We start from the raw sequence: 22,902 nt of genomic DNA, 5'->3' as shown, positions 1-22,902 counted from the left end.
GGCCCAAAACACACTAAACAAGCCCCAAAATTGAAGCCAACACTCCAACTCCTACAGGAGCACACGCTCCTGGATCGCTAATGAGTTCAGCATATTAGCTGATTCGCCAGAAAAAGAAAATGAAGAATAAATAAACCCAAGAGACTTTTAAAGCGGAGAAAAAAATGTTACCAACTTAATTGTGCCTGTAAAAAAGACCTCTGGAAGCATTAATAGGGAATAAAACATGCTGCACCTTGACACAGCAGTCTGGAGGGCTACTTAGCAAATGCTAATGGGAATCCAAAGCTATTTAGTTTTTTAATGGGCTTATTTTTATATTGGTACACGCGCAGCGTACGGGTAACAGATTGAAGCTCTTAACTTAAGGACGCTACAAGCACTTAAAGGGATATTTGACTCATTTAAAAATTTTCAGCAGTGAAAAGTTCATCATTTGTCCAGAAGGAATTTGATAAATTCGTTATTTTTTTAATGAACAATTAACACCTCTAAAAAGTAATTTTCTACTTGTTGTCGACTGATGATGACATCAGCTGCTGAGGAAGTAGGTTACGGCCAATCATGGCTCACCTGTTTTCTGGGTTTGGTCAGTAAACTGAGCCATGATTGGTCATTGCCTATTTCCTCAGCATAGGTGATGTCATCATCAGTCAACAGCAAGTAGAAAAAATACTTTTTAAAGGTACTAATTGTACATGAAAAATAATGACGTTACCACATTAATTATAGACAAAATATTAACTTTTTATGGCTGAAAATGGCTCAATGAGTGAAGTATCCCTTTAATTAAGTACCCTGCTAACAAATGTGGAGCACGACTGAAGCGCTTAAGCTAGCTTTCGTTTCGGTGTGTTGCTATTACTGCTCTCCTCGCTGCGAGTAAAAACGAATTAAGTCTTGTCTTCTCATCCTTGTGTTGTCATTCTTATGCGTTTTGGTATGTAAACCTAACAGAAATGCTCCGCCCCCAACAAATAGTGTGACGAACTCCAGGACTGGACTGGCACAAATAATCGGCCCTGGCATTTTGACTTAGACCCGCCGGTCCAGCCCGATTCCTGACCACCCTTGGCTACCATGTACAGTAGCTTGACCACTGATATTTAGTGGTTCAGTTTGCACACTATATTGTAAATGGATGAATGGGCTGCTCCTTCTAAATTGCGGGCCAGTCTCTTGGGTAAAATGGAGGAACAATAAGAATAGAATAGCACCACATCAGCCCCAAAAGACAGCGGCCCACCGGGCATCTGCCCTCGATGCCAGATGGCCAGGCCAGCCCTGACGACATCTACGGAATGTTGAACTCGATGCTTCCTGGTATTATATCCCCAAAAAATGTAAACACTTTCTTTGTCTAGTTGTCCCAATTCATTCCAATTCAACAGCTTCCTGTTATCTGAAAGCTATTAGCGTCTCTCTTTTGTTTCATCGACATCCATGTCGCCTCGGGGGTGGGGGAGGGGGATTGGGCCAACTAGCGAGCGGCAAAGCAGGACAACGCCGGGCCTTGTTACACAACATGTGTCCAAACTTAGGTCTCATTCATGGCCAGGGTGCGAAGTGCATTTTTTATTTTTTTTTTGGAGTGGGTGAAGAAAACGCCGGCTGTATTTCCTTTTCAGGGAGTTCAATCTACTTTGGTGACCCGCATCCGTTTCTCTCAAACAAACAGCCCAATGTCGTGGGCAGAAAAAAAAAAAGGCCGAGCGGCAAACTGTTTTCCACTCGGGGGCCTCTCTGCAACACAACGGATCAAATTCACAAATGTCACGACCTTCAAAAGAAAAAAAAAAAGGAAGAAACAAGCCTCTGAGGATGCTTGTAAACGGAGCATATTTCATCCAGTGAGGACGTCTGTTGCTGCTCGTCTCATCTAGTGGAAAGCTGCGAATCACACACACCATCGGCTGATGGAAACGGTGAGGTTTGCGCCAAAAATGAGGTTCTTCATTACATAAATGTGCTTTTAACACGGGGACTGCCATTCAAATGTACTGCCTACCTAACATATATTATGATATAATAGATACATTTTACCATATTACCCTATCGCGATGGTCCACAACCACGGGCTGCGCAGATATATAATATATATACTTTATAAAAGAAAAAAACAAAAAACAAAACCTTATCATATTGTATTGTACTATATATATATAGCATGTTCTAATCTACCATTATCATATTGTACCGTATCAAATTCTTTTGCATATTGTTTCGTATTGTATCGTATCATATTCGATCACGCCATATCTTCCATATCTTACTGTGTCGAATAATGAATCGTATTGAATCATAATGTATCAGACTAGTACACCTTTTAATAGATAGGTTCATATTGTAACATAATTTATATCATACCATATGAAATTGCATCGTATCGTAATACACCATTTCACATTTTACCGTATCATTTTATATCATATCGTACCCTATCATATGGTATTACATTATACCATAATGTATCATATGTTCCGATATTGAATCATACTGTAACCAAATGTATCATTGCAAAACTTATTGTACAGTCTTCCCTCGCTATAACGCGGTTCACTTTTCGCGGTCTCGCCGTATCGCATATTTTTTTACAGTAATATACCCATTTTATAAAATTTATGAAGGTTTGAACATTGTCAATGTTTGAACAAGAGAGAAATGTGAGAACATGTAAATGCCTCAATGAGAAAAGTGTCTAAATTGTGCAATGAGAAAAGTGTATAAATTGTGCGGTCGGGGATTTTAGAGCCTTAAAACATTTATAAGAGTTGTAAAACATAAAGCTAACTACTTCGCGGATTTCATTTATTGCGGGTATTTTTTGGAACCTAACCCCAGCGGAAAACGAGGGAACACTGTACCACATTTTATTGTATTGTATCAAATTGTGCCATATTCTATCAGAATCTACTTTTACCATATCTAATTGTATCATATCATATCTTACCATACTGTACCATATTCTAATCATATCATATCATATCATATCATATCATATCATATCATATTTAGGGCTGCCAAAATTAATCCATGAATAACAAGTAATCAATTATCAAATTAATCGACAACTATTTTAATCATCGAGTAATCGTTTGGAGCCATTTTTTTTTTTTATTTAAAATTGTCCAAATCCTCTGATTTCAGCCTATTAGCAGTCATTTTTCACTGATTTCTGTACTGTTTAATGAACGAAAACTGATCATCTTCTGTTTATAATCCAAATAAGACATTTGCAAACATCTGTCTTTACTTTGGAAAATGGTAACATAATACAACATCAATCCTCGTTTTTTTTAATCACTATATGAATACATATGACTGGTCAGGAAATCCGCCTCACAGTACTGAGGACGCAAGATCAAGTCCAGGACTTCCTGGGTGGAGTTTGCATGTTCTCCCCGTGCCTGCGTGGGTCTTCTCCGGGTACTCCGGTCTCCTCCCACATTCCAAAGACATGCTTGGCAGGTTAATTGGGCGCTCCGAATTGTTCCTAGGTGTGCTTGTGAGTGTGGATGGTTGTTTGTCTCTGTGTGCCCTGCGATTGGCTGGCGACCAGTTGAGAGTGTACCCCGCCTTCTGCCCGAAGCCAGCTGGGATACGCTCCAGCACCCCCCACGACCCTTGTGAGGAGTAAACGGTTCAGAAAATGGATGGATGGATAAATACAAAGTCAATCACTGGTTAATAAACAGCAATCATAGGGAAAATGCTTTTGTAATACATTTACATGCAAAATTAAATCGATTAATCTATTGAATAATCATTAGATGAATCGATTCTAAAAAATATTAACTCATTGTATTTGTATGGTATTATATCATAGTGCATAATCACTAACTAATAATGCTATTGTTCCAACCAAATTTCTGTCTTAACATCAGCTGTATTTTCTTTCAATGACACGTATCGTGCAGAAGTCTGCTCTTCATTATCAGTCAAAGTAAATGGGTCAAAACAAAACCAAAACAACAATCCAGCAAGTCGTGGCAAACAACCGACAAGCGACTCAGTCTCGCATCGTTTCCAGACTGCAGCCCACACAATTTGGCCCGGTGCGAAGACATTTAGCGCATTTTGCAATGAAAAGAGCCACAAACAACACCGCAACACTTTTGTTTTTGGGACCAAGCTCGGCGCGTGCACCCATGAGAGCATCTCTCTCTCTCTAGTAACCGCAACAAGCAGCAGGAATTTCAAGCATTTGGCTGACAAGGCGGCGGCAGAAAGAAGAAAAAAAAAAAGAAATGGAGCCGCCATGTGACTTATGAGAAGCGACGGGGATGATGATGATGATGATGATTCACATTTTGAAATATCCCTCCACACACACCCAAGGTCTTTTCCATCCCACACTTCCTTGGCTCCAAGCGGCTAATTATCTACCAGGTTTCCGACGGAAAAGTGCGACAAGGTACTTACTCAATAGACGTGAGATGACGTGGAAAGTATCTGCTTCATGGAGAAAACAAAAAAGGAGATTTCAAACACACGCTCCTATTTATTCATTTTCCTGGTGCTAATGATGCAGACCGGGACAGACAGAGATGGAGCATAAATTTGATTATATGGTACCAAATCTTATGGAGTTTTATGTATCATATTGTCGTATACCATAACGAACATCCTAACATTTTCTATCAGATTGTAGAGTTAAAAACCCAGTTTGTAGCCCCTAGCGCTATCTAGTGGTCAAAGAATAGCATTAGAAGCATGCAGGAGCCTCAGAGAGACCACATTTCGCAAGCCTACCACCAAGTCATATTTTGCGTGAGCAAACGAGCATCTCGGCGAACGACGGTGACTTGGCAGCCGTTGTGAAGCCCGGTGAGCGACGCCGTCAAACCGAGTGAGTCGGAATTAGCCGGTAGCGGCTAACAAGAGCGGCTAGCAGGAGTTAGTCAGAGCCATTGGCTGGAATGGCTAACGAGAGCGGGAAGCGGGATGAGCTAGTAAAATAAATAAATAAATAAAAGCTTCTTGTGAGACCAATCTCAGGAATCACAGGAGTTAGTGACAACCACCTGCAGGCTTCAGCTGTGGTAGGTAAGTTGTGTTAGACTAGACGTACGATTTTATATATATATATATATATATATATATATATATATATATATATATATATATATATATATATATATATATATATATATATACATATGTTCATATAATAAAATATTTTTTTTTGCATACTATTGACATGGGTGTAGGATTTTCGCCCGGTCGCCCACCCGGGGAGGCGGCCATCTTGGCCAATTGATTTGGTACGCCTGGGATTTTTGCCAGGATATGCCCCGACCTGAACAGGAAGTGACCTGATAGCAACCGGAAGTGACCAGAAGTCACCTGATTTCAAAAGGAAGTGACCCGATTTCAACAGGAAGTGACCAGGAAGTGACCTAATATCAACAGGAAGTGACCCAATTTCAACAGGACCTGACCTGATTTCAACAGGAAGTGACCCAGAAATGAGCTAAAATCAACAGTAAGTGACCCGGAAGTGACCTAATATCAACAGGAAGTGACCCGATTTCAATAGGCCGTGACTTGATTTCAACAGGAAGTGACCCAGAAGCGCTAGTGCTAGCTTAGCATGCTAATGCTAAGTTAACATACTAATACTATTGTTATGTTAGAATGCTAATGTTAAAGCTATATTAGCATGCTAATGCTATGTTAGCATGCTAAGCTAGCATTAGCATGCTAATGCTAATGCTAACTTAACATGCCAATGTTAGTGCTAAGTTAGCATGCTAATGCTAGGTTAGCATGCAAAACAGTTCTTAAAAAGATTAAATTATTAGTTCACCACGAGATGACACTAGGGATCACTAAATGTCACTTTAAATAATGTTCAGTTACGTATTGTATGGCTACATTTCATACCATATTGTAATACATCATCACGTACCTTATTGCAACGTATAACATATTGGGGGTGTCCTGTACCATATTATTATCATACCATATTCTATTGTATCATAACGTCTTATTCCGTATTGCACGGTATCACACTGTATTCTATCGTATATAATGTATTGTAATGGTATGTACATATTGTATTATAGCATATCGAATTGCATCATATCACATTGCTTCTCATTTAGCGTACCGAATCCGATTGTGACGTAACTAGTGTTGTTCCGATACCGATACCCAGCTTTGCTGTATCGGCCGATACCGATACTTAAGGTTTTTTTTCCTCAATATGAAAAAGCTGTCCTGCCATTGGTTCAGAGCATTCAAGGGCCAATAGGATATCTTAGACGGGCATGCAGTGAACATGTCACATACCAGTGAATGTCGTGCAAGAGCAAGACACAAGATGCTGCATCCAAAATCCTATATTAGCGTTGGAATTAATGGTATCGGCATGTTACTTGTGAGTAGTCACTGATACCGATACCACTGTTTTAATGCGGAACAACACTAGACGTAACTTGATGTATTGTGTCATTTCCTACCATATTATAAATATTGTATTGTACCATACACATCATATTGTACAATATGTATTTCATTGTAACATAGTGTAGCATTTTTATTGTATAGTATGATAATATACTTTATTGCACAATGACACCATAATGCGTACCATAATACTGTACATCATATCATATGTCCCGATATGTTATCGTAACGTATTGCGCCATAATGCAACATATCACCGCCTTATCTTAAGATATCGTATTGCATCATGTCGTACTGCATGTCAACGTGCAACACTCGTCGCCGCTTCATCAAAGCCCACAAACACAAACGAAGAAAAGCGCCAGTTTCATTTCTATTTATTTACTGGTGCTAATGATGCAGACGGGGATGGGAGGGCATCTTATCGCCACCTTTTATCTGCACCGACGGCCGCTTGAAAGCTTTACCGCGTTAATTTATTTCAGGCATCGATTGCACACGCACACGTACACGCACAAGGAGGCTGCCGAGTGTTCCTACATTCCATCTGACCCAGTCGAAATTAATTTCTGTTTATGATACATTAGGGGATCCATCCTGGGTGACACCGGGTAACCTTTCATGTAGTTAACTTGATAAAAGGTAAATTGCCTTAAACGGTGCCTCGTCCACTTAAATGCATTCCTTTGATGTGCGAGCCCATGACTATATATATACGACGAATTTCTTTTCGGGCATGGAGAGAATAATCACGATGCCAGGATTCAGTTGTTGTTATCACCAGATGCCAAAGCGACGCAAGCGTTTCATTAAATAAAGTCAGGCGGCAGACGGTTCAGTAAATTACTTCCCAAAGTGGATTTCCCCAGACGTGGTAATACATCTCTGCACTTAAACAACGAGAGATATGAGCGAAGGTATGGATACAAAAAAAAAAAGTTTTACTCTGGCTAAACATTCTGATGCTAAGTTCAAGAAGTCTAGGAATGGGGAACCGCACGAATGCCATTTTTAGTCTGCAAGACCACGTGACTTCAGCAGCTTAAACCCGGAAATGGGTCAGAAAGAAGCTTGCTCATTGACGAGCCATGCAAATAGTGCTTGTTTTGCTCTCGTTTATCTCCGGGAAAAACAACATGCCGAATAAACACAGCTGTTATGGAACTTGCAGAAACCACTCCAGACACACTGTCCACATATGAAGGATGTATTCTTTATTCGTTTCCCGAAGTCAAAAATTCAGTCATAAATGTGAACGGGGATGAACCTGTGTGGACGTCCAAAAGAGCAGTGTAACGCCAGCGAAGTGAAGCCTTTCTTTCACCTTGCTATGTAGTAAATATTTTGTTGGGGGTGCTTGCACACATGCTGCTCGATGACAAGCCTGCCCTTGCCGGCCACCGCCGTCCCGAAGAGGTAAGCGATTGTCTTTATTTTTATGTATTTTTTTGTTTCGCGTTTGGCACTACCCCTGCTGGATGACAAGAATGAATGAGGAAAAATGCTAAAATGACGTTGGCACTGGTGTACAGACCTGTCTTGCTTACCGCATGGTTTTTTATTCATTTTTTGCCTTTCGTGCAGCTGTGACATGTATAAAAATGTATCTGTAGGGTCTTTTCTGAATTAAGGAAACAGGTTCATAAGCGGGAAGGATATAATAATTGAAAGAATTGAGGTATAGTGAGCGTTTTGGGGGAGACAACTTTACCTGTCTTTTTCAGCCCTCTAAACGCAAGCCATCTCTTCAATTGAACATTAGTTTGTTCTAAAACAAAATTTGAGTTTGACCCACCTCGCTAGACTCATGACTATTAATTAAGTGTGGTGACGTGTATCGTGCGGTTCCCCATTGGGAAAAAATAAACACCTAACCCCAAATAAAAGTCAATAATTACCTTTACAACCATTAGCTGTTTATATCGAAAATTCATAGCATTTCAAGATCTGTTAAGTCAAGGTATGGCTTTACGTAGCATACGTCATGAGAATTCTCAGTCCATCTCCAACCTCGCTCCTTTTTCTGCCATCTCACCAAATTCCTCCGCCCTCGACATCCCCCGCTCTTAGCTTAGCACGGCCATGCGACAAATATAAATCAGCGCTTTTTCTCCTTTGGAGAGTGACGACACCTCTCGCCGCATCAGAAACCTCCGCCACGGCCGCCTCCCCCCTCACCCCTACAAACGGCCGCCGGCTTCAGAGCGCCTTCCAGAACGCGGGCGGATCGCGACGGTCATCGACGAGCCCCCCAGACGCTCGGTTTCTCCCGCTCATATTTCCACCGACGTGTGAAAATGGAAGCTAATATCCAAAGGGTTGCAAGACGGCCGAGGGCCTCGGCCGCGGTTGTCGGGCCTGATAAGAGAATCTCTGGGAGGGTAGAGTGGACTCAGACTGTAATTCCGGAATTTCTATCACCATGGCAACCTTCATCTCTCTCCCACTCAAACACACTCACCTCTACTTGGACTCATTAGTGCGTAAAGTTCAAAGTTGGTCTAGTGTCGTATTAGCCACATTTAGGGAAAACACGAACTGGCTGTCTCGTAACGTTTAATCACCACAATGTCCTAATGCTGCGTTCAAGAAGTTTGGGAGCCAGTCCCAAATAACAAGGAGAAGAAATTGCTTATAAAATACGCAACACATTTTGAGCATTAAACCCTAATGAGTTGATTTTTTTTTTTAACTCTATATGAAACAAATAAGCAGCTCGCCCCAAATAATCGGTCATGGCATTGTACTGATTTCAATATCTTCAAAATAAGCACACTCATTCGATCAAAAGACTCTGAAGCCGAATACTGCCTGTCCTTAACCTCGCTCGGCTGCTTCAAACAACCACTCAACGTTTTGAAGCACAGTGAAAACATTACCGACTAAGTGAATAGCTGGAGGGTAAAAGATTCTCTCATTCCTAACAAGAAACATATTAGGGCCTGACAGGATGAATTGGTTTAATCGGCCGATGATAGCTCTTTCTCGATGACTTAAATCCCGTTTTTCAGCCAAGTAGTACAAACTCCCCAAGAGTCCTCTAGTCTGCCTACTTTTAATTTAAATTATCTCCCTTTTGTTTTGTCTCCTTTTTTAATGACCGATGCTTTACCCTTTTCTTTTGAAAAGTCGCCACTCCAATTAAGGACTAAGATATGGTATATATAATCTTTCTATTTTAGATGGAAAACGTCCTGATAACAATCCTTGAAACGAGCCTTTATGTCTCGAGATCCTTCTCGACTGAATGATTGCCCCATCTCCAACCTCTCCGTCGGAACAAAATGTTGCAGTCTGCGTTTACAAGCGAGAGCAGCACTGTCACAGCATGCCTGAAATGTCTTTTATGATAATAAAGCTGCTATAGAAAATAAGACACTGTGTTCCTTTAGTAATCCATCTATCAAAAGTTTTTTTTTTTACAAGATAGGGTCACACACCGGTTGTTAGGGTTGGTGATGTCTGTGACGTCATCACCTTAGAAAAGGGGTCCCACAGGGGTCAATCTTAGAACCACGTCTCTTTCTTTAAAATGTAAATCAAGCAAATCCCACTCATTCATAAATATACTAACGACACCATACTGTGCTCCCTTTATCGAACCTGCTATTGCAAATTTGCTACTAAAACTCTGTCTAGGTCATCTATTTCCATCCTTGTTCGAAATCTTATTTAGTTCAGGGCCTGACCAATTAATCCGCTGGTTGATTTATTCGTTCAAGATTAGCTCTTTGTTTTTAACTGTATTGAATCTCTTAAAATCAAATCAAAGTTGGGTATGGTAGGCTTTACTGCGTACGTTGTCTTCTTGGTCAAATAAACGCCTGACCCCAAATAACATGGTGATGTCACTTGAGGGCAGCAATTACCTGTACTGAGGCAGCTCCACTTTCCAGTCATGAGGACTCTTGATTGTTATTCACATAGTGCGCGCGGATGATGAAATGTTTCCCCGCATTTGGATCGCCACCAGGCAGACGCCAAAAACAGTCGGGGCACATTTCACCTCGACACCCAGCTGGCAGGAACTGATGCCTCGCGACGCTTTTTAATGTCCATGTTGAAGTGAGACGCACAGTTCCTTTTCACTATTTCGTTTTCTCACGCCCACCCCCCCAGGAAAAAAAAATCCTTTTTGCCCTCCAGACAAAAAAAAAAAAAAAGAAAAAAAAAGAAAACAAAACAGCAGCTTACAGACGGTCGGCAAAACCACGGACCATCTGCTTGGAGGTGACGCGAACTGACTGACTGGCGGGTTTCTTCGTCACTTGAGAAGTTCTTCTCGAATACGCAGGCTTCTGACAAACTTTGTGGGGTGACAAAGTATTTTAAAGGAGACATTATATGTAAATGTGAGTTTTCATTATTTAGCTACCTTGTTTAACATGCCAAAATAAGGAGGTTTGATGGCGAAGTGCATGCTTCCACTTTCTATCGCACTATAGCCAGAGTACTGTAACTTTTGGCATTAGCCCCCGCACTCGAGGGGGATATGCTGCACAGTGCATCAGACAGGTCCGCCCCCTCAAAACAAGCTAAAAAGCTAGCTTTATTAGACTCTGGGCTTAACAAGTAGCCATCCCCTAGCATTACTCCTAGTTGTCATGGTAACAAAAGTCATTCTCAACATTGACCCAACAGTCAAAGGGAGTTAGTTGGTCATTCGCATGAGACATGACTGCCCCTCAAAACAGGCTAAAAAGAAGATAAAAAGTTTGTCTGACAGGTAGCGTATGAGGGACTCAAGTCGAATTTCGGACTCATCTCAGTGTGTTAGATCTCATTCTGTGGTGTGGGTTTACCTAATAAAACATCCACTGTGTGTGTGTGTACTGGGTCAACACACATTGACTTTCCAGGCACGATTTTCATCTGGCTTTGTGGAACGTTGCACCCACTCTGACAGACAGACGGCTAGACAAGACAGAAGGAAAAATGATGGAGGGGATTCCACATGGGCTGGGTGGGTGGCTTTTGATTCACCAACAGGGGAATCTTGGGAATTCTTTGACAGGTTCCGACATTATGTCACAAGCGTTGTCACCGCAAGGCTCACCGTTGATTGGATTGTTTAACATGTTATGTAGTGTAGCTACAAATGCGTTTTTATATCGTGGATTTTCACTCAGTGTGGCGTGAACTGTATATTCTGTCATAAATCGGGGTTACTGTAATGTCATTTCCACATATTTGTGAGATGAACACCAAGTTAATGAGGTCAATGTACTAAAATACAGTACCAAGAATGATATAATTTGTTTTTTGTTTTTGTTTTTTAAATGAATGAAATCCAATTATACGTAGCACAAGGCCTAACAAAAGGGTAAGGAAGGTCATTCTGGACGACCTCGAGCCATTCACGGCTTAATCTTCTCCGTACAATGAAGAAAAAATAAGCAAACAGGAAGTGAGTCACCTCCACAACGGCATCATCTGTTCCCGATAACGAAAACAACGAGCCGGCCGACGATTAACACCTCGCCTCGTGTAATCCTCTCGGCCGCCGCGCTGTTTGCTTTGGTTGGCGCATGGCGTGGCGCGCGTTTGTTTTACGGGCAAACACGACATGCCCGCGCGACTGTTTTGCTTCGAGGAGTGCCAGCAGAATGCGCCGAGCTGAACAACCAAGCAAGAAATAAGACTCTTGTTACGTGGACAGTGGGATAAGAGCCCGAGACGCGCAGAATTCCCACAGCCTACGTGACCTCGATGGAAAGGTTGAGGAGTCTCCCAAGCAGGCTAGGGTGTAGCGTGGGATGCTAACTTAGCAGTTTGGAATAGGCTGTGTGAAGAGAGAGACCATTTATCCTCCATATAGTTTTACACCTCCTATTTGCTTTGAAAACATTTAAATGTCATTTAAATTTAAACAAAAATGTATAGAAAATAATGATGGGGCAATTGGGCTGTCTGTGGGTCAGTTTACATTGAATAAAGCTAGCATTAGCATTACCTACACATACAGTCACTTTGCCAGGGTGTTCTCTATATCAAATTAGGGAGAATAGTGTTATGCTGCATTCAAGGATGGTCGGAAGTCGGACTTTTCAGAGTTCAAACCAGGAAGTGTGTACGGGAACGCCCCCTTGAACTTGGAAATTCCACTTGCGAAGTCGGAAGAAAAAAAGGACCCCGAATTCACTGGAGGACTACAATGTGAGATCACTCTGAATGGCAAAAAACAATTTACTCGACTATAAAACTAGATAGCTTTCTTCATTCATAAGTATTCGCCATAACCTCACGTAACGCAACACGTGATAGTATTGCCGCTATATCCCGGCATTAAATTATACGGTAAACTACTTAACTGTATGGAATGCTTATGAAATAAAATTAAAACAATAAATGAAGCAAAACTGCAAAAAGGTAAGTTTTCTGGAGGTCAAATTGAGTTTTGAGGACGAATAAAAACAAAAAACAAAAAAGAAATTTATCACTATCCGCCATTTTGGTTGTTTACTTTCACCTCGAACGCTTTGAGGTCGGAACTGGGAAATTTCAACTCGGATATTTCCGACTTCCGACCATCCTCGAATGCAGCATTACATTCAGGGCAAATCTTATTTATATATCAAATATTAATGAGAATTCTTCCCGTGTCGTGAGGAATATCTGAAAAAAGGGCAATACAAATTATGGTATAGAAATTGGCATCCTTCTAGGTAGGGTTTAGCATTAGAAGCTAACATAGTAGCTGTGGCTAAAAATGGCAAGTAAACAAAAATAAAACAAAGACTTAAAGCAGCTCGATGTAAGATTTAAAATTTTAAATCTCTACTGCCACCTGTGGCCGAAAACAAACTGCACGCTCGTACATGCTGTGCGCACTCGTACGTGCACGACCTCAATACTGAAGACTGGGCTCTTCATATCCAATTAAACTATGTTTTCAGAGGTAAGAAGTTTTATAATGTTATACAAAGCTGGCCACTTCACGGAATGAGACTCTCGATCCCCACTAAACAATTGATGTCCACGGGACGTGTAGATCATATTGCTTTAGTCGGTCGAAGTCCAGTCCTGTGCTGTACTCCAAAACGATGTGCAAATTACGTCAATTAATTGGACCTCATTCCGATGTTAATATGCAGTTACATATTGTAGTCACCCCGCTCGACGGACGTCAACCTGATTCGAGTCATTATTAGTGTATGTCGCCCCCAGGCTAGCATCATTGTGCGTTAGCCGAAAGGTGGGCTGTCATTTATGGAAATTGACGATTGTGAAAAACATATAGACCCATTCACTACTTAGCGTGATATGGCCGTGAATGTTATCGCCATTCAGTAGTACCGTTCACATTCCGCTAGCATAATGTAGCTACAATAGGCTGTTTTCACGGCGACATTTAGCCTGATTGAAACGCCGCGAATGGAACGTCTGTTCTTCATAAAGTCATTCTGTTCCATTTCATTCAACTTTGCCGCCCCTTTCACGCTAAATGTTGCCGTCCACCTCACTTTCACCCCAATAGTTACGACCGAGAAGTGATCGATCTTGAGGTTACTGCTATTTGAAAACAACACATTTTCTTCTAAATGTCAAGATACTCGCTTCTTACCTTTTGGAGTAGAAAGAAAGCCAGCTGTGAATCACTTTTCTAATCCAAGTCCGATCTCAACTCTCTCCACCGCTGAAATGTCAAACCAATGTTCACTCTCGGTCTTGCCCGACGTCGGTCACTATCAAGTTTAGATTTTTTTTTTTCTTGGCACTTGACATTGTTTTCATTTTTTTTTTTTGAGCAGCCTTCCGCGGAGTAACAGCGGGTGTCTGGGGCAGCGAAAATCTGTACTAGTTCCGTCTTCGCGCAACAGGAAACAACTGACGATGACGCGGATGACGTCACATCCCGCAGACAGAGGGCGGGAAATTCGAAGGATTCGGACCGGACGCTTCCTAAATAATATTGGCCAGAGGCTTGTAGGAGTACCCATTGTGAACAGCGAAGATGTTGATCTACTAATTAGAATATGTTTCAGTCATAAATGGTCAAATAAAAAGGCTATTGTTAAGATATTTTTTGGGGGAAATCCTACATAGAGTAGCTTTAAGTCGGTAGTCAGGTAGCTAATGGCTAGCATGCGGACATAGCAGTCTACTCCACATCTCCATTCTGATGTCAAAGCAATGGAAAGCACCACACCAATCACAAAAGAGCCAAATAAAGTCCTTTGATGACCAAAAGTTGGTCAAAACAGTGCAAAACATCGACATCTGACCTAGCTAGCAACTAGCGCGACATGTTAACAGATTGGACTAGAATGCACCAAATCAAGTACAGCGATAGTGACGCCAATCAAACAATTGTGCAAGAAAATTGGTAATTGATGAAAATTTAAACAACAAAACATTTATCAATTAGCTAACTAGCGTCTATCGTGAGAAGCTATTGTAGCATTTTATCAAACAGCACAATCATGTCACAAGACGTCAAATTCTGTTCATAAAAAGTTGATCATTAGTAACTCCGAGTTCTATCAAGCAATTGGACAAAACACGAAATGCCAACAGACTAAAATAAAACAGTCGAAACATTATCAAACATCACTTAATAAATAGCATTTGTATATGATTTTTTTTTTTCCACAATAGATTGTTCGCTAGCAGTTTTGACGAAGAGTCTTACCAGTGGAATTGGAAAACAAAACAAGCATAAAAACAGTGCCTGCTAGCTAGGTAACATTTACCATGAGATGCTAACATCACTAGCTGTTCACTGGCAGTTTTGACTAAGAGTCTTGGCAATAGAATTGGAAAACCAAACAAAACAAAACAAGCATAAAAACAGTGCCAGCTAGCTAACATTCACCATGAGATGCGAAAGTCACAGCCTATATTTTATTCTTAAAAACATCTTGCTAATGTATGCGTTTTGGTGTAAAAGCCACTTGCCAAACATGTACAGATAAACTTGAATGTGCAGAACCAGTCACATGGGATCTAAATCCAAAGTCAGTTGTCCAATCCCAACCGCACCATCGCCATTATCGTAATCGTCATCATCATCATCATCATCAATAACAGCAAGCACCTTCTGCTGTTTTTTTTTTCCTTATGAAAGAATTGACTGCACTTTGGCAGAATTGGCAGCACTGGTAGAAAGTATTCTGTAGAGCTGACATTAATTGCAGAAATGGTGGCATAACATCATGTGAGCGAGCGGTCGATACGAAAGGTCGCCACTGCTGCACAAGTGTTTTTCTTCTTTTAGGTGGGAGAATTGTTCAGTCGCTCAGCATGAAATAAGTTCAATGTCAACGCAACGTGTGACTGTGGCTCACACATAAGAGAGACTACAGTGACAAAAAAAAAAAAAAAAAAAAAAAAAAAAAAAAAAAAAAAAAAGTAAACCCGTTTAGTTTCTTCTATTTCTTGTGCATTTTAATGCCTGGTACCATACAATGAATACGACAAAATATGACAGAATCTCTATATTTTTTTTAAAAACAAACATAAAAAACAACAAGAAAAAAAAACTGCTCTTAAAGCTAGTTTTAGCTAGCTTTAGCTCTTTAGCTTTAGCTGTCAAAATCAGCTCTTGTGAGCAATTTCTTTTTACATATTGGTCCAAACAAATGTACCTTTAATTATGATGGCATTAAAAATCAACACAACAAATACTTTTTTTCGCGACTGTAGATTTAATGGGCTGCGCGACCGGAATGTAACGTCTTTACAGAAGATTGAATGGTCTGTGGGGCCCCACCACCACATCAGTTTAATTTAAAACAAGCAGATAACTTTGCCACGAAATCTGTTATCAGTTGAGCATTATTATGACGGGCGGTGAAATAAAACTACCTGATGTGCTGTGATACAATCTGAGAAGATTAAATGGTAAATCGAGTAAACGGGGAAAGCATCTGATGAGCGTTTCCATACACGTCGACGACTGATGACATCGCGACAAGGCACGCGCCGCAATCAGCTGAGGTTTGCGCTACAAAATCTTGTTTTTCCATCTGACGATTCCAGAGGGAACGCACTCAAAAGGTTGCCGTTATCTCCTTGAAAACATGTAGATAGAAACCCGTGTGACATTTGTTATGCATCTATCTGGGGGAAATTGTGCAACAAGGCAATGAAAAGGTGGAATTTAACACCTTGACTTCTAAACGGGAGTTAAGGGGAGGTGCAGTTTGTTCTGAGTGGGTGTAATGTGATCAAAACTGGGGTCAAGCAACAACTTGACACACAATCTCTTTGGAGCAAATGAATATTTTGATGTCATTTTCACAGATGAAGTCAACCGAAAACATCCTTAGCTCCAATAGTGTGATGCTTTCATCCCCGTTTCTACAAAAAATGCAAAGACTACTTACTAGTGGTGCAGTTTGCACTGAGTTGATGTTCAAAAGTGGGATTAAGCAACAAAACGGCAATGTCGAACGCAATCTCTCGGGTGAAAATGAATATTTTTATGTCAATTTCACAGTTGAAGCTACTCGACACCATTTTTCTTGTTACCTCTACCGAAATGAATGTTGTTTTCATCCCTGCTCTGCACGATTATGCATAGACTACTTCACAGATGTCGAGGAAATTATGAAGCGGTTACATTTCGCCAAGGATTCGTCTAAACGTGGATTTATTTATTTTTTTTGTCAACTATGCGAGACTGAGAATATAATACCTATGCCCCACCCCAAAAAAAAAAAAAATGGGAGTATTTTAAGAGGAGCTAAACCCAAGATGTCAAAACATTCTGCTATATTTTCAATGTGCACATTTTTTTTTTTTTATCAACTTCTATTATTAAATCTAAAAAAATGTTATAATATCGCATTTACCCGCTTACAGGGCCATCATTTTGAGATTGTTTCCCAAGATTGTGACATGTGCATATGCATAATACAATTCCTGTCTACTTTATTTTTGAAAAAAAAAAAAAAAACTATACAAATCTGTCATTTTAATTTTTTTACATATACAAAAGCTAAATAAACCATCATAAACATGATCCTCACAAGAAACCACCACGCCACAGAAAAAACAACCAATCAAAAATAAAACTTGAAAGCAATAAGGCACGCATTATGTCTCTGATTGGTTGTTTTTTCTCAACGCGGCGGTTTCTTGTATATGAAATTATTGGCAGAAATGGCACTAGAGATGGCTGATTTCAGTGGCAATATGTATCCTTTACTAATTGTCATGTCATGTTAATTTTTTTTAACAAATGGCCAATACAAAAAAGAAAAAAAAAAAGAAAAAACTAACTGCTCTACATCTCCAATCCAGCAGGTGGTGGTCCACAGCAGACCAAACATAATAGTCATTCAAGCAAAACAAAAAAAACAAAAGTCAGTAACCATTTACCGGTTTTGCAGTCGTTAGTGGTCAACGTGTCCTACCTGGCTTGTGGTAGTCCACCGAGATGTCGGACGGGCTCCGCAGCACGGCCGACCTGCGATAGACCACGTGAACTCTGCCCTGGTCCTCCAGCTCCTGGGTGCCCCTCTCCAGAGGCTCGATGAAATACTCGTCCGCGTCCGTCCGGATCATGCCAGCCTGAAACGCACAATAACGAGGGCTCAACGAGCACTACTAGAACATCATCACAGGAAAACCATCAAATCGAGAAAATGGCAAAACTGTCCGTCAATGCAGGAGTAAAAATAAAAAGAAGAACCGTGCATCATCACCAGAATAAAAAGAAAAAAAATACCAGCGAATAAAAAACACCATTGTTCATCGTCACGGATGGAAAATTAAAAACAAGAAAATGTTATTGCTTTCAAAAAGACTAAATTAAAAGTGAGAAATATCTCATGCATGTCAAAACTGTAATTCCAGAAATGAATGAGCAAATAAATAAAATTTACTCCACAGAAAATTACGTAACAGTCCCTCATCACAAGAGTAAAATGAGAAAATGTCATGTATGTAATAATTGTATGTAATCAAAGCATTAAAAATAAAAATCTGAAAATATTTTTACCGTTTACTGTTTTATGAGAAAAATAACTATCATATAAATTATAGAATATAGTAGTCATGACAAAATGATATACTGTACAATTGAAAAGAAGTAAACTTTTTGTCACACTTTGTCCTCCAATTGTGTTTGGTTTTGTTTTGTTTATTGATTTTGAACATATAAACATATACATATTACAAGTTTAACAAAAAAACAAAAAAAAACAAGTTAAAATAAAATAAAAACCTAAAGGAAGAAAGGAAAATTTGTCATCAATAAATTCCATAATTTACATGTTCAAAGAGTAAGATATGTACACATACATACTAACAAATTGTTCCTATACAAAAACATACATATAATGTGTAATTTGTTGTGCGCGCCTTGGCCAACAGGGGGCAGTACAAGACAGACATCAAGTTGTTCTTTGCAGAAGATAAAAAAGGTATCCCTTGTCTGTCTACATATATTGCAGCACTATCTGTTGTTTATAGGGTAACACCACCACATAGATGCTAATTGTTAGCCTGTGTGTCTATGGAGTTTCCCATTCTATGTTAGCACCCAGGTAGCGGAGGCCATGTGGTTGTTTTACGTACACAAAAAAACACACGATACATGAAGATATTGATACGTTGTAACACCGCCCTAGTGGTGAGCCAGTTTGGTGCATTTACTACGGAGCGTTTAATATGGGGTCAAAAACAAAAAACTAAGCTCACATAGGCTCAGTGAGCGGCCGGCCGGTGGCAAACATCGGCCCTTGGCGGCCTGCTGCGGCTTCTGCACATAATGGAGCATTTAGCGAGCAAAGAGTGGGATATTTCCCCTGGGAGTTAGCTAGCTGCCTGGAGCAAGCGCTTTAAAAGGTCGTTAATGCGGCTTCACGGTCTTTGCCATTCTTTTGCCTCTTTGACACATTTCCATTCCCGACCTTTGCAGAGCAATGTCGGAACGGAGCACATATAGCGTGTCACTGGCATATCTCTGAAAAATACCTTGATAGCATTTTTGGGACCAAACGCTTTTTGATACAGTCAATCCGTTGGACAAGAAGGAGGGGCTAAGTAAAGATGGCGACCACTACGTTAGCTTTAGCTCGTCATGCTAGCTGCCGTACGATTTGTCGCTTGCAACCAACAGATAGTTAAACTACCGTAAGGCCCTTAAATGTTGCGCAGGTTGAAACAAGACTACTATAAAGTTCCAAAAAGTTACATAAGTTAGCATCTTTCTGAATATTTTCCCCCGCCTCCCATGTATTACAATACACGTCAGTTATACAGTATGTAGTGCCCTTGAAACCTAACTGTTGATAGAGAACCTAGAGTGAGACGGCGGGGGGTATTTCCAGGTCACTCGACTGTCAAAAAGTCCAATTAGTAACCTCACGTCGGTTTGTTTGGAGTGCCACAGTCCGTTTTCACCCAAACAGAAGCTTTAACAAGACCCGCCGAAGTAACCGGCGCCCTGTACCGAAACATTAACCTCCCAAACAACAACAAAAACTCTGCTTGTTAAGAGAACAAGGGATGTTGAACAACAACCACGAAGAAGTCCAGCTGGGTATGTCTAATGATGAAAAAAATAATAATAACAATAATTGATCCAGTGGTGAGCAAACTGCTGCCAAACACATTATATTAGTAATCTGTATCCGCAGGCGGTGGCAGATTCGAGATAAATGAGCTTAGGAAGCGTAAACGAGACAGTGACAAAGCCGATTTAACGATGAAATGTTTTTCGCTGAGGTTGCAAATTATCTTTTTTTTTTTTTCTTAATCTTGAGTCAGCTGCAGAGAGAACTTACATTATTTTATTTAACTGTTAACTGTCTCACAAGTATAAAACAAATGTTTAGTGTTTAAAAACATGGCACAAACTGGAAGCATAATGGCCGCCAGCAAGTCTCAGGCTAACACCTCAAGCTAACGTTGTAGTTTACATCTTCACTAACACTAACAAGCAAGAACGGTCACAGAAGGTTTTGGTACGGGCGAGTCGAAAGTTCGATGCCAAAAACTTGATCAGCGATTTAGTCAAATTCAGTCATAAAATTTTCTCGTCCACTCATTTGTTCAACCACTACTTTAGCTAGCCAGTTAGGAGCTAGCATATGAAGCTAAAATAGTTTGCTAACATCTTCACTTGCGCGAGAGAGACCTGGCACAGAAGAGCCACATTCAAAGTGCTTCGTTTACAAAAAGCAAAAAGTATTGTTGATGGGCTTTTTTTTTTCCTTCTCCCAAATGACAGAAAGTGTGGCATTTTTTATTTTGGGGGGGATGTAGGCGAACTTTTTGGCAGAATTAATCATGTTAGACATGTCTACCAAATTTCATGTTGCCAAGATAAACTGATTGAAGTTTGAAGTTATATGGGGCTATTTTTTATTATTTTTTTATTTTTTTAGGCATTACAGAGTCAAAATGGCCCCTCCCAACAAAAATGTCAGATTTTCTGTGACTTTTTGGGCATGGGTTCTTGCTGGTTTTACTTATGATATTAATACAAAACAAATTCCTTGTTGCTAAATGAAACTGTCTTTGAGGGCTGAATTTTTAAATATAAATATAGGCTAAGATGTCCTCTTCAAACAAAAATGTCAGACTCTTCTTGAGACTTTTTGTGTGCCTACTCATGATAGACATGCCCACCAAATTTCATTTTGAGACTGATTTGGGGGACTGAATTTTTAAATATAGAAAGTGGCCAAAAAGAGGGACGATCTTGTACAGGATGAAAATTGATTTGGTCAAAAAAATAACAATGACCAAGAACTGTCCATCCATCCATCCATTTTCTTGACCGCTTATTCCTCACAAGGGTCACTGGCGCCTATCTCAGCTGGTTCTGGGCAGTAGACGGGGTACACCCTGAACTGGTTGCCAGCCAATCGCAGGGCACACAGAGATGAACAACCATCCACACTCACCTAGGGACAATTAACCTGCCATGCATGTCTTTGGAATGTGGGAGGAGACCGGAGTACCCGGAGAAGACCCACGAGGGCACGGGGAGAACATGCAAACTCCACCCAGGAAGGCCGGAGCCTGGACTCGAACCGGAGTCCTCAGAAATGTGAGGCGGACGTGCTAACCACTCACCCACTGTGCCGCCCTGACCAAGAACTGGACAGTCCTAAACGTGACGATTTGCTCTGCCCCATTTTGTTTTTTCTTGCGTATTTTGAGATTCGCACCCAAGTGAGATTTGGCTCTGTGTCACGAAAACGGAGATGCCTGCCCGCTTTTCAAGCCGGCGGATGAAAATGGCAGCTAATGATGACGAAGGTTTGCTCGCATTTCTGCAAACGCAAACACACCTTTGAACAACACCGCGGGTGAAAGGTGCCACTGTCCCGCCTCATAGCGAGCCCTCTAAGAGTTTTTTTTTTTTTTTTTTTTGCACTGAAAGGGGCTGTTTCTGACAAACTGGAGCCCTTCAGCTGAATGCCACATGTTGTTCTTGGCAGGGCAGTGCTGTCTGCTTGGCCCCGGGCTTGAAGCCGGGGGTATTAAAGTGATGGAACACAGGAGTCTTGATCCTTTTTTTTTTCTTTTCTGCGCTGTTTAGGGCACAGCAAATGGTGCAAAGTCTCTGTTAAACACCTGCCGTTGTCTTCCCCGTATTGGGCTATCCTTGACTTACAAGTAGAGCTGAAGAAATTCATTGAATTTAAATCATGACGCTAGTTTTATACAATACAGTGCTATTTTTATTTCTGAAACTGTAATGGGAAAATGGTGGTGGGTTTTTAAGGGGATAGAACGGATTAACAGAATTTGCATTCATTTCAAAGGAAAACATTAATTTGACTTAACAAGTACTTGCCAAATTACAACATGAAAATAAAATAATAAATTAAGATATGTCTGTAATATATGTAAGCTACATCCATTTTTAGCTAGTTTGCTAATTTGTTAGTTTTGTGTGTTGGATGTTTGGATTTGTTTGTTCATTTGTTTATTAGGATTGTTATATATTTAATTTGTTCACTAGTTAAGTCCTTTCTGTGTTATTTTGTTTGTTAATAACAATTTTTGGTTGTTTATGAAAATGCAATGGAAAAATGGTGGTGGGTTTTGAGGGGCTAGAACGGATTACTTGACGAGTACTTGCCAAATAATCGCATGAAAATAAAATAAGAAAATTAAGATATGTCTTATTACATATGTAAGCTATATCTATTTTTTATCTAGTTTGTTCATTTGTTAGCGAGATTGAACGTTTTGTTTGTTGGATATTTGGATTTGTTTGCTCATTTGTTTATTAGGGTTTTTAGATATTGCATTTGTTCACGAGTTAAGTTTGTTTGTTAATAACAATTTTGGGTTGTTTACTTCTGCTTTTCTTTTTAATACTTTGTTGTTTTGGGTTATACTTAGTAAACAACGTCGTTTGTTAGCTATGTGTATCATTTGACTGTTAAAACTGTTCATGTATTTATTAGTTACATTTGTTAACTAGTTAGTTCATTCATACCTTAGTTAACTAAGCATTTTATCCGGTAACTAGTTAGTCATGTTGTTCCTTTGTTTGGTTAGTTACATTCCTCATGGAAA

General features: G+C 40.2%; 1 protein-coding gene across 1 annotated transcript in view; it reads right to left on the bottom strand.

Moving 5' to 3' along the window:
- adamts3 (ADAM metallopeptidase with thrombospondin type 1 motif, 3) overlaps positions 1–22,902 on the bottom strand; it is a 114,315-nt gene that overhangs the window by 76,543 nt on the left and 14,870 nt on the right. Inside the window, exon 4 of the mRNA XM_077522762.1 lies at positions 17,772–17,928. Coding sequence (XP_077378888.1) covers positions 17,772–17,928 — 157 coding nt within the window. The remainder of the gene's footprint in view (positions 1–17,771; positions 17,929–22,902) is intronic.

The sequence above is a fragment of the Festucalex cinctus genome, chromosome 5, assembly GCF_051991245.1.
Source record: "Festucalex cinctus isolate MCC-2025b chromosome 5, RoL_Fcin_1.0, whole genome shotgun sequence".
Taxonomy (NCBI): Eukaryota; Metazoa; Chordata; class Actinopteri; order Syngnathiformes; family Syngnathidae; genus Festucalex; species Festucalex cinctus.
This window is presented reverse-complemented; position numbering and strand designations above follow the sequence as displayed.